General features: G+C 47.7%; 1 protein-coding gene across 1 annotated transcript in view; it reads left to right on the top strand.

Moving 5' to 3' along the window:
* Positions 1-13357, top strand: part of fbn1 (fibrillin 1) — a 260794-nt gene that overhangs the window by 92633 nt on the left and 154804 nt on the right. Inside the window, exons 8-9 of the mRNA XM_039771381.1 lie at positions 459-584; positions 10869-10994. Of these exons, the coding sequence (XP_039627315.1) occupies positions 459-584; positions 10869-10994 (252 nt within the window). The remainder of the gene's footprint in view (positions 1-458; positions 585-10868; positions 10995-13357) is intronic.

Here is a 13357-nt window from a genome sequence, read left to right as displayed (position 1 = left end):
TTGGGTGCAAACCAGTGGGGTCCGCCTGTTTGTGTCCTGGCCGGCTTCCACTCTATCTATCTATCTATCTATCTATCTATCTATCTATCTATCTATTCTATCTATCTATCTATCTATCTATCTATCTATCTATCTATCTATCTATCTATCTATCTATCTATCTATCTATCTATCTATCTATCTATCTATCGTGTTTAAGGTGATGCTGCTCTGTTTCTATCCCTGGACATTTCACATACGAGTATTGAGCTTGGGGATCTTGGTTTGTTGTGTTTTTCTGGATTTTACCCTTTCTTGCTTTGGACTGCTCTTATTCCCCTGATCTCTTGGTCCCATTCTTCTGGCTTGCTTCATTTTATCACCGTCTTTACAGAAACATGTGAAACACTGATGAACCTCTCAATCTGTAAGGGGTGCCCTCCTTTAATGTGCGTTTTCTTTCATTTTTGCCTCCATAGATGTAAATGAGTGTGAAGCCATACCCGGCCTCTGTCATGGAGGAAACTGCATAAACACGGTGGGATCCTTTGAGTGCAAGTGCCCAGCCGGCCATCGATTTAATGAAGTGACGCAGAAGTGTGAAGGTAAGCCGTCACGTGAAATGCTCGTAAGGTGATATATGGGCCGTGGGCTTTTGCGCAAGCAGCCATAACGGGGGAGCCAGTCGTCATGGTGTTTTATTGCTATCAGTTTTATAAATCAGAGGCCAATTGCTCAACTTCCTGTGTTGGCGCTCACTGTGTGAATTTAAGAAGACCCTATAAAATGTGTTTTCCTAACAAATCCCAGAAATATGAAGAGCATTGGATGACTGGAACGGCTCCTTGATCTCCCTGGTCCGCATTTGTCTGAGTGCAAGTGCGCAGTGTTATGAGAAGATAATATCATGTCCATCTGAGGTGCAGCTCCCCAGTTGACCAATGTCATATGAAAGGCATCTGGAAAAACATTTAAAGTACATTAGGGAGTTAAGTGCACAAGAGGCTCTTGCTGGAGTTCACAGCCTACTAATGTGGTGAGAAGTTCATTTAAAAGGAGAAATGAGGCTTGAGCTGCAGCATCACCATCACCAGTTTGACAACCATTTTCCAGGTTTACTTAACTTAGCCTGTTGATGCCAAAACCAAACTATTTTTCCCACACTTACAGTGGGCCTGGGCATGTTTTGGTGTCACACCCAGCATGTCCTCTTCCATTACCCTCTTCAGTCCTCTGCGTGTCTCAGCCCCCTTCATTCACTTGGTCACAGGCCTTTAATGACCTCTTGGGCACAGTCATCAGCAGTGTGTCTGTCTGCGGAGAGAGTGTCGACCTCATCGAGAGGTTTACTTACCTCGGCACTGACATTCATGTCTCTGGTGACTTTTCCTATGAAGTCAGTAGATGAATTGGGAGAGCTGGGGGTCATGAGGTCACTGAGAATGGGTGTGTGGCAGTCCTGATATCTCAGCAAAAGGACGAAGGTCCAATTCTTTAGAGTCCTGGTGCCCCCTGTTTGCGAGACATGGATGCTCCTTCATGTGTGTCTCTTTGGTGGGTCCCGCTGGTCTGACTTTGTGTTGCTCACGGAGTCCCGAATGAGGCACATGACCTGAATTGTGAGGGAGCATCAGTTACAGCACTATGGCCATATGGTGCGATTCCCAGAGGGTGATCCGGCTCATTGTTGAGGACCCGAGTGGCTGGGTGATGCCCACGTGACACCTGGCTGCGGCAGATAGATGGGTGGGACTGGACCGTGTGTCTGCCTGGGGGGTTGCCAACCAGGATCCCAAGCTGTTTCATCATGAGGTGGGTGCGGCAATGCACCGTACCAGTACCTGCTCCCTAACTAGACTTGACCTGAACATCCCTTGTCTCTGATTAAGTAACTGTCGCTCACTCTCTCTCACTCCTTTACCACCTAATAGCTTATGTGTGGTGGGCATGCTGGTACATTAATGGCTGTCATCTGTCACACGTGTGCACACAGGGGACAGCTGAAGGGCTCTAGGGTCTGTAATTCTACCGCCACACCAGAGGATGGCGCTGTGTCCTAATGCCCTTCTCTTCACCTCCTTCTGCAAGCCAATTGATTGAGAGCTGGAACACCTCTGACGTCACTTTCTGTGTCCGTTCCCCTGGACCCGCCTCTACTTGCTGGGAGGATGGAAGAAACTGGAAGCTCCGCCCTCTTTGTCAATTCTATCATAAACAGGCTTCTGGACAGATGTTTCCCCAATTATTTGGTGTTTTTATTTTATATATATTTTTATTTTTACAATAAAATTACATGAGGTGACCAGTGTCTTCCTGTCTTGCTATATGGTTGTGAATCATGGACAGTATTCAGTGACCTGAAATGAAGAATGGACTCCTTCAGTACTGTGTCACTTCGGAGAGTCCATGGGTGCCGCTGGTCTGACTTTGTGTTGCTCATAGAGTCCTGAATGAGGCACATTGCCTGTATTGCGAGGGAGCGTCAGTTACGGCACTATGGTCATGTCACGTGATTACCCAAGGGTGATCCGGCTCATTGTTGAGGACCTGAGCGGCCGGACAAGGCCAATGGGATGCCCACATAACACCTGGCTGCAGCAGATAAAGGCTTATTTCCTGAGGGTGGGACTGGACCGCGTGTCTGCCTGGGTGGCTGGTGATCAGCAACCGGAATCCCAAGCTGTTTCGTCGTGTGGTGGGTGCGACAACATGCACTACAACCTGACCTGACCTCTTCAACCAACTATCCTCTGCCTTTTAGTCCTCCTGCCCACATCACCTCAAAGGGGGGGGCTGCAATTTAGGGCTGCCGGTCCACCTTCTGTGCAGGGATGTAGGAGGAGGATTCAAACGAGGGCAACATGCTGACTCTTCACAGACGGGGCTGAGTTATACACCAAATTGTATAATAATGGGGGACTCCTAATTAATCCCCCAGAACCTCCTGAATACCTGTGCATTATGGGTAGAAAACACACACAGGGCAGTGTGTTGTATGGCTCTGTACAGGCCCAGTGTGCCCATGCGGGGTACATGGCCTTACATAAAGTAACACGAGTGTGCCCAGCTACAGCTGACAGCCCCCTGTCACTACAAGTGCAACGGCGGGCGTGGCAGAGTCACCCATTCCAAGCAGATGACCCCAATCCTAGACGAACGCCATTCCGCTTTGGCTTCCCAACTCTGATCACCCATTTACTCATTTTGGAGGGGAGTGGGGGGGATTTGTTTTCCTTCTCCTCTAACTTCTTAAATTATACATCTTAAAAGTTGCTAGGCAACCCTGGCAATCGCTTGACGTCTCTGCAGATTTTTGTTTTGCTTTGTTTTAGATGGTAGAACTGGCACAATGTCCTCGCCTTTGGGTAAGGCCCAGAAGAGAGGAAGTTGGGTGGCGCGCGTGAGTCATTTTGAGAGTCCTGGGCTCGATCCGACTAAACCGCCTTGGACAAGAGACACTCAGGGGGGCTGGGGGGGTTATTAGCACCACACACACCAAATCAAGAGTCGCTAGATTAAGAGGGGTTAGGACATCTGTTCTCATGGCCACCCCCCTCCCCGAAAAGCAGGCATGACTATCTGTGGTTTTTGAAGATGGCATTTATTTGTGTGCCAGCCGCTGGGCCACAGCAAAGAACAAAGGCTCGGACTGAGCTGTTTTTGTTGTTGTCGTGGAATCCCTGCAGCAACTCAGGCTTGTTTGTTGTGCTTTAATTGCAATGGAAAATTTAAATGATCATCTTTTCCAGGATGGCTCTCAGTACAAATAAATACAGACATGAATAAAGTCCACGGGGTAATTAAGAGAGATGCTTTTTCAACTCTTTATTTGGTTGTGCGACTCATCAAGGGGTCCTGCTTTGCAGCCGACGCTGCCCTGGTCTGGAGGAATGAATGGCGACATCCATCTGCTTGAGCGGTCATTGCAGGTTTGTTGAAAGTGACAGACAGCATAGGTGTCATGGCCCATGGCCGCCACCCTAAGGTCACCATCAGCTCCACATGAGGGGACAACGCAATTGAATGAACCTTCACTTGAAATGAGTCTTCATTGTCAGGGAGGGTACGACAGATGGGGTCTCTGGGCGAAGAGGACACCGGCAGGAGTGTACAGCTTTCTGAGGAAGTGAAGAGTCGCTAGACGAGAAGGAATGGAGTGAAGTGAGCTGTAGACTTTGAGAGAGGAAAACAAATGAGACTCGGGTGGGATTAGCGTTCTTATGTTCTGCTGAGGCAAGAGACCACCGGTGTAATCTGCTTTTAAATGTCGAGTTGGGCCACACCAATATGGCTTCCTTACTGTCGGTCTGTGACGGATGCCATTGTAAAGAGTTGGGGGGTGTAGAGGTGGGGATGGAGGGGCAGCGTCTGTTGGTTTATGGCTCTTCTTGTTGGAAGATAGAAAGAAAAGTGGCTGAATGGCAGATTCACATACACACATGTATACAGTAGGAGTAACGACAGTCAGGTCAGAGTCAACAACCAAAATCCAACACTCAGCAAAGTCGAGAAGGTCCCAGTACTTCATTCTTCATGGCGGTACCTTTTACTTTCAACTAATCCTATAGAAGCAGAGTCTTTTACCTTAGAAAACACCTTCATATTAACTGGCAAGAAATCCAGAAACTGAAGTTGGACTGCCCAGCAGCCATACCATCCTGATGCAGTGCCTGTTATGATGGGCATTTACTGGGAACGAGATGGCAGCAGCCAAACCTCCTGCACTTCAGAAGGGGTCACCCACCTGCAGCTAAGCACATTCAGGCCCCGCCAGTACTTGGATGGGAGACCATCTGGGAAAAAAGTTTGGGCTGCTGCTGGAAGAGGCATTGGTGAGGCCAGCAGAGGGCACTTACCCTGTTGGTGTGAGTGTGGATCTCAATGCCCACAGTGCAGTGACGGGGGACACCATGCTGTAAAAATGGCACCTATCTCTGGATGAGTCAGGTCTCCTCTTCATCTTCTTTTGCTTAAACTATAAAGGCTCAGCTCTTGTAATCTTTTCCTCCATCTCCTGTAGCCCTGAATCAGCCATGCCGCTCTTCTCTGGACCTTCTCCTGTGCTGTTATGTCCTTTTTGGATCCCGGAGACCCAAACTGTACCCAGTACTCCAGATGAGGCCTCACTAGTGTGTTATAAAGCATTAATTGGACTTGTAGTCCACATATCAGGTCTCCTCTTCATCTCCCGTAAAGGCTCACCTTTTTTAATCTTTCTTCATCACTCCTCCCCTGTAGCCCTGAATCAACCTTCTCACTCTTCTCTGGACCTTCTCCAGTGCTGCTTTGTCCTTTTTGGAGCCTGGAGACCCAAACTACACACTCACTACTCCAGATGAGGCCTCACCAGTGTGTTATAAAGCTTGAGCAGAATCTCCTGTGACTTGTGCTGCACACATCAAGGCGCTATATAACCTGACATTCTGTTAGCCTTCTTAATGGCTTCTGCACATTATCTGCCAGTTGATAGCTTAGAGTCCACTAAGACTTCTAAGTCCTTCTCATAAGGTGGACTCTCGATTTTCTGACTGTCCATTGTGTATTCTAACCTCACATTTTTACTTCCTTTGTGTAATTCTTTACATTTACTGACATTAAATTTCATCTGCCACAAATCTGCCCAAGCCTGTCTGCTATCCAAGTCCTTCTGTGATGATATAACGGATTCCAAATTATCTGCCAGTCCACCTAACTTGGTATCATCCAGTTTGTTATTTATGTTCCTATCCAAATCACTTATAAATATTACAAATAGCAGCGGCCCCAGCACTGCCCCCTGCTGGTCACCCAGCTCTGATGAGGTTCCTCACACCATCACCGTCTGTTTCTTGTGTCTGAGTCAATTCTGGCCCCATCTACACACCACACCCTGAACTGCCACTTCTTTTAGTTTGATGCCCAACCTCTCATGTGGCAGCGCGTCAAATGCTTTCTGCATCGTTTCACATCGGCTCAATATTTCATAAGGTGGGCTCTCACACTGTGCCTAGACCATGGGTAGTTTATTCCACGTGTATTTTTAAATTTATTTATTTTGGATGGGAAAAGGGGGTCCGTACGGTGGGTTTTACTGGTAAGCCCATGTTTTGTGTTTTTTTTACGCATCAAGTTCAGTATGTTATGACGTTTACATTGTCCTGCTACTCCGTATGTGCACCAGTGTGGTGGCGGTGGGAGTTACCTGGGGGTGTTAGTGTTTACTTACACCTGACCTCTTGTATGAGATGTGCAGGCACTGCTGGCCGCACAGGCCACAAGGTTTGAAATGCCACCACAGGGCACACTCACCCACATACCCACAACTATGCCAGTTTACAGCCTAACACACCCATCTTTCGGGAGGTGAGAGGAAAATTGGAGTCCCCAGGGAGAGAATGTGCCAGCTGCACACAGATAATGAGTGTCTGCCGAGACTCTGGAGGTCTAACCGTTACCATATTTTAACTCTGAAATGTAAAGTAAAGCTTTGTGACACTAATCCCTAAAAGGCAGACTTTAAAATTAAAACTGCTTTGTCTTTGTAGTCTAGCGTGTGTGCAGTACAACATTTTGGATTGGAAATAAACTTAAAAATTCCATCTGTCACGTTTCATGCCCACTTACTGTTGGTCAGGGTTGTTGGGAGCTGAAGCCAACCTGAACAGCATTAGCCGTAGGGCTGAAGTAGGCCTAGAAGTCCTGCCAGTCCACTGCAGGGCACATCCATCCTCACTGTCTCTCTCTGGGCATTTTGGAGTCGCCCATAACCCTTTCTGGGAATTTTTAAGATGGAGATTACAAGCGGAAGTGATGTCATCAAATGGCCAGAGCCGGAAGTGACATCATTCTGGGTGCCGGAACCGAAAGTGACATCATTCTGGGCATTGGAAAATGGAATTGATGCTATCCTTGTTGCCGGAACCGGAAGTGGCATCATTTTAGGCACCAGAAATACGGAAAGTGACATCATTCTGGGTGCCGGAACCGGAAGTGGCATCATTTTGGGCGTCGGAAACGGAATTGATGCTATCCTTATTGCCAGAACCAGAAGTGACGTCATTCTGGGCACCAGAAACACAGAAAGTAACATCATTCTGGTTGTTGGAAAATGGAAGTGCCATCATTCTGGGAGCAGGAAATGGAAGTGGCATTATTCTGGGAGTCGGAAACGGAATTGACGCTATTCTTGTTGTCTGAACTGGGAGTAATGTCATTCTGGGTGCCGGAACCGAAAGTGCCGTCATTTTGGGCTCAGGAAATAGTAGTGGCATCATTCTGGGTGTCGGAAACAACCCTTTCTGGGAATTTTTAAGATGGAGATTACAAGATATAAGCTGCATAAAAGAATTGGTCTCAACACACAAAGAATGGTTGGAGCAGCCACCCTTATATTGTCCCTGGCAGCAAAAGGGTAATAAATGAAGCAGTTAGTCCTCTGTTGAGTTCCATAACTGAACTGATCTCAGTGGTGAGATGGTGGTGGTGGTTTTCAATGCCAAAAACAGAAGTGATGTCATCAAAAGGCCAGAACCGGAAGTGGCATCATTCTGGGTGTTGGAAACAGAATTGACGCTATTCTTGTTGTCTGAACTGGAAGTGATGTCATTCTGGGCACTGGGAACTGAAGTGACGTCATTTTGGGCGCCGGAACTGGAAGTGCTGTTATTCTGGGCACTGGAAGTGGCGTCTTTTCTGCTAAATCAAGCAGGTTTTCTTGTATTTGGCCTGCAGAGGTAAGATAAGTATGTTTAGTGCACCCCGCCACCTCCTGGCCTAGCCTGGCGGGTAATTACCTCCATTTAATCCACTCAGCTTCCTCCTAATTGCACGTGTGTGACAGCTGCATTCACTCTGAAAGGTGCCATACAAAACCCCAAATCAGGAAAATATGGAAAATGCAAATTAAAACAAAAAATAACAGTGATTCTTAAATGTACTTTGACTTTTATTTCATTGCAGACAGTAGGAGCCCACGATATTTCATGTTTTGTCTGGTCAGCGTCATCACACTGACTGGCCACTTTATTAGGTACACCTGTTCAACTGCTTGTTAATGCAAATATCTAATCAGCCAATCACACGGCAGCAACTCAGTGCCTTTCTGCTTGCAGACGCCATCAAGACCACCTGCTGAAGTTCAAACCGGACATCAGAATGGGGAAGAAGAAAGGGGGCTGAAGTGACTCTGAATGTGACATGGTTGTTGGTGCCTGGTGGGCTGCTCTGAGTATTTCATAATCTGCAGATCTACTGGGATTGTCACACACAGCCATCTTTATGGTTTACAGAGAGTGGTCTGAAAAAGGGGAAACATTCAGTGAGGGGCAGTTCTGTGGGTGAAAATGCCATGTTGATGCCAGAGGTCAGAGGAGTTGTGTTAACAAGCAGTTGAACAGGTGTACCTAATAAAGTGGCCAGTGAGTGAATTATAACAAATGAAGTGAAGATGGCCCGAAAAAAAACATGGAATATCTTGGGCTCATACTGTCTGCAATGAAGTAAATTTAAGAATCACTGCGTTCTTTATTTTTTTTGTATTATCATTTGCATTTTCCATACTGTCCCAACGTTTTCTGCTTTGGGGTTGTAAAGCGACGTTTATTAAGAGGCACAAACCAGCAGTTAGCAAGCAGCCTTGGACTGATTTGGGGAAAAAAAAAACAAAAAAAAAGAATTGGTGATACGTCATCGAGCCAAAATCCGAACATCTTCGGTCCAACTTTAGCTCACGTAGCGCCTTTCAAGACGTGGGCCGTTTCCGAAAACTGAGAGATGGGCGAGATGACAAAGTGCGGCTCCGGCCGATGAAGTCACGGGCCATCTGTGCTGACAGTGACGAGGAACTCGTCTGACTTTTAGACGTTCAAGCAGGACGGACCTTCGTTATTCCAGAAATGGCTGCTGCTGCTGGCGTGCAGATTAATAAGGACCTTGAAAAAGAAGGCCAAAAAAAAAAACTAAAAAACTTTCAGCTCAGCATTTTTTTTTTTATAAATGAGAGAAAAAGAGACATACTGTAGCACACAGGAAAAAAAAAAAGAAATGGCAAAGCACGTTGGCTTTCTAACAAAGACCTGTGATGACTTCCAGACAAACCGCAGCTATGGAGCGCCTGAGCTAACTGGAGGGGGGAAAAGGCGATCCCTGCAGCTTCGACAGTACGGGGGTCATAAATAAAATGAGGGGCCCGCTATGGTTATTGGACACTGTAGAATGATCCGGAAGACTCGGCCAAAACCCAACAAAGCACAACCCCAAAAATGTCATTGTCCCCTGTGGTGGACAGCCGGCTGCTCAACCTGGCCAGGACGGCCAAAGAAGAGAAGGATAGGGGAAGGGGACACTGCCTCCCCCAAGACTTCAGATGGCGAGTTCCCTACAGCATAGCGGTGCCCCAGATTCCCACAGGGCATCATGGGATCTGTAGTTCGGCATCACAGCCGTGCGTGTCGCCAGGAGACGCTGCAGGAACATCTGGGGATTTGTATTTCCCATATAGCCCGGAAGTACTCCCAAGTCACAGGGTCGGAAGCCCGTGACCCCCACCCAACCTTTTAAATCCAGTAACTTGGATGCCATGTCGGGTCAGGTCAGGTTGGGGAGTGTGCACTGCTACAGCAATTTACTGCACCCACCACATGACGAAACAGCTTGGGATCCTGGTTGGCAAAGGCTGACACGCCATCTAGTCCCACGATCTGGAAATGACCCTCTATCTGTCACAGCCAAGTGTAAGGTGGGCATCCTCTTGGCATGGTCCAGTCAGTCGGGTCATCAGCAATGAGTTGGATCACCCTTGGGGGAATCGTGCCACATGTCTGTAGTGCCGTAACTAATGCTTCCTCACAGTGCAAGGCATGTGCCTCACTGGGGACTCCATGAGCAACTCAAAGTCAAACCAATCAGTCATCTCGGGTCACTGGAGAGCGTCCATGTCTCACAAACAGGGGGCACCAGGACTCTAAACACCTTCGTCCTTTTGCTGAGATATCGGGAAGCACCACACACCCCTTTTTAGTGACCCAATTACCCCTCCATGCTCTCCCAATCCATCTACCGACTTCATAGGAAGAGTCACCAGAGTCATGAATGTCACTGCTAATGTAAGTAAACCTCTCTCAGACAGACAGACACACTGCTGATGGCCATGCCCAAGAGGTCATTAAAGGCCTGGATGTTGGCTTTTATCACGCCAGATGGCGAATTCCCTGCAGCATAGAGGTGCCCCGGATTCCCACAGGGCATCATGAGATCTGTAGTTTGGCATCACAGTTCTGCTGGGTACCTTGAGTGCCGCCAGGAAGCGCTGCGGGGGGATTTGTATTTCTCATATAGTATGGAAGTACTCCCAAGTCACGGTGTCAGAAGCTCCAAAGTACTTCCGGCCTGAAGAAAAACCTTAAGTCCTCCATCTGACCCTGGAAGTGCTGGCAAGTCACGGGGACGGAAGAACGGAAGCACTTCCGGGTCAAGGACTATATAAAGGACTACTGAAGACCTAGCAAGGGGGCCAGTGTTGGGAGGTAATGGACAGAGCTTGCTGGGAGGAGTGGAGGAGATGTGTTTGTGTTAATTATTGTTGTTTATTTACTTGGTTATGGTGGCGGTAGTGCTTAAAAGGCACTGTGAAGAAGGAGAAATAATTAAAAGAGCTTCTTCATGCTTTTATCCTGTGTCTGCGTATCTGTCTGTTGGGTTTAACGGGGCAACAGCGACCCCTGCTGTTCACACACCTTAGACTCTCAACTCAGCCCTCTGGGGTCTGAAAATGCAAATGTCAATAAGGGGGCCGTCATCCCGAACCACTGAACGAGCCTGGCATTCTCCTCCAACTGTCACCTTCCTTCTCCCTGCTTTGCTCCTGCAAGTCCCCTCACTGACAGCCTGTTCTGTTTCTGTTTCCTTTGCAGATGTTGACGAGTGTCTCACTGTCCCTTCCGTCTGTGATGTGGGAGAATGTTCAAACACCATTGGAAGCTACGTCTGCAATTGCCCGCAGGGGTACTACTCCCCTCCTGACAGGTCCCGATGCATCGGTAGGTACTGGCTGAGGAAGAGCGGCTAATCCCGTTATGCACATACTGGGCAGCTTTCATTTCTTTTTCTTTAAAGTTGTTCACAATTTCATGTGTTCGGTGAACATCCCATAATGTCTCACATTGAGCATGCAAGCCTCACGTGCTCCTTAGGCGATGGAAATGCAGATCCACTATGGCTTCCCTCCCTCACCCGGCTCCACAGGGACAGGGACTGTGACTGACTCTGCCCCCTAGTGTCTGTGCGGGGTATTGTAGGCTGCATCATAGGGGTGCCACCATTGTGCCAAATGGATAACCAGAAGAAAAGAAATCTGTAAAAGGACTGGGAGATGAGGAATGATGGGAAGTCTGAGAGTGGAAAGTTAATTATTAAAAAAAAAAAAAAACTCTTTTAACGGGGGGGCAGCACTGTGGCGCAGTGGTAGCGCTGCTGCCTCGCAGTTAGGAGACCGCATTCGCTTCCCGGGTCCTCCCTGCGTGGAGCTTGCATGTTCTCCCCGTGTCTGTGTGAGTTTCCTCCCACAGTCCAAAGACATGCAGGTTAGTTGTATTGGCGACCCTAAAATGTCCCTACTGTGTGCTTGGTGTGTGTGTGCCCTGCCCAGGGTTTGCTTCCCGCCTTGCGCCCTGTGTTAGCTGGGATTGGCTCCAGCAGACCCCCGTGACCCTGTAGTTAGGATATAGAGGGTTGGGTGATGGATGGAAAAATTCTTGTGTCAGTTTGTCTGCTGCCACAATTACACAGCATTTTAACAAGAGCAGAGCTAATGTTTGTGATGCACCATCTGTTGGAATGAAAAATGTGTTGCATTCTGTTATTACATGTAGTATAAAATACATTCCAATATATGCTAACACTAAATACTCTGATCAGAGTGTAATTGGCAGGTGGCTGATATATATTGTGGCCTGTAGGGGGTGTAGCAGAGCCCCAAACCTCAGACACAACTGGACCAAAGATCGTCATGGGTTCAAAATGCTTATTCATTTTTAACAAAGTTCTTTATTACTGCTGTTCATTCGTCACAAGCACAAATTCTCTTGTTCTTCCTTCCTTCATCCTTCCACTCCTTCCTAGGCAAGCAAACGTGGTCCTTCTACAACCCCAAGACACCTCTGACTCGCCCAAGTACTGTGCAGTGGCAGCTTTTATGCTGGACCCCAAAATACTTACATTGCATTTAGGTCATGCAGAACTGTAATACAATGAGGGGGTCTGCTCGTGGCAGTACCTCTTTAGGAACCAACAAGATTGTCCTGCAGAACTACAAGTCCCACGCAGTCCTGTGTGTATCCAAAGTGGAGTCACATGAGAGGCATACTGCCATTCACCTCTCATTCAGGAGGAACATCTGTCTCTCGGAAGACCACCTCCCTTTGTCCATCCAGCATTCCTGTCCCCCAGACTTAGGCAAGGAGCAGAGTCCATCCTGGACTGGGCACCAGTCCATCCCTGGTATCGAGCCTCCTTTAATAGGGCCATCTAGCCGGGTGAAGGGGGCATCACGCAATCTGGACAGGAATGCCTGTCCATCCATTGTTTTTGTCTTTCCACACAAGCCTTCTGGCTGTGAGGAATTATGTTGAACATCTTAAGCATCCTACATCATGGCATTTCTGGGCATCTGAGCCAGGATGCCGCCCCATCCATTATCCATTATAATGCATAGATTAAGACATCATGCAGATCACCCCCCCCCAACTTGGTCACATTTTCCACCTGTTCATTTGTGAGGATGCAGAGGTAGTGGAGTCCATCTCAGCAATAGGCCGGTGTATGAGAGGACACTCATTCTAAGCCAGAAATGCATAAATAGTTTATACATTCCAACGCCTAAATTTAAGATTTAGAGGGGCAGAAGTAAAACAGATGAAGGTAATGCATGGAACGGCTATAAAGATTTTTATACATCAAAGACATCCTGACACGGAGCAGGAGTGGCAAAGCTTCACAAAATACAGCGGTGGTCAGACAGTCCAACTAAAGTGTGGTGTCCATATATGGTGTCTTCTGATATCTTTCTTGTTGGCCTTCCTTATTCAGATAAAATGCTCTCGATGTTCTCTGCTGCTATCATTAAATGACGATTTTATCAGCCGGTGGGATGGAATTAGTGGGCTAACGGCGGAAGAGAAGGAGGCTCAGTTTAAACAGAAAGATCACGCAGGGCGAGGCGCTCTGTAGAACCAGTGATGTTTCTTCATAGCTTGGCACTGTCTAGACAGGGAGGCGGAGCCTATCTCCATAGATAGGGGGAGGAGCCTGCCAGGCTGTGTGCAGAAGTCAGCGACATTGTCACGTTCATCCAGCAGCGAGCTGAATTTCATAGGAATATACCATCCATCCAAAAAAAAAAACC

Source organism: Polypterus senegalus, chromosome 12 (genome assembly GCF_016835505.1).
Source record: "Polypterus senegalus isolate Bchr_013 chromosome 12, ASM1683550v1, whole genome shotgun sequence".
NCBI classification, from domain to species: Eukaryota; Metazoa; Chordata; class Cladistia; order Polypteriformes; family Polypteridae; genus Polypterus; species Polypterus senegalus.
The sequence above is the reverse complement of the archived record's forward strand: the minus strand, read 5'-3'. Positions and strand labels throughout refer to the sequence as shown.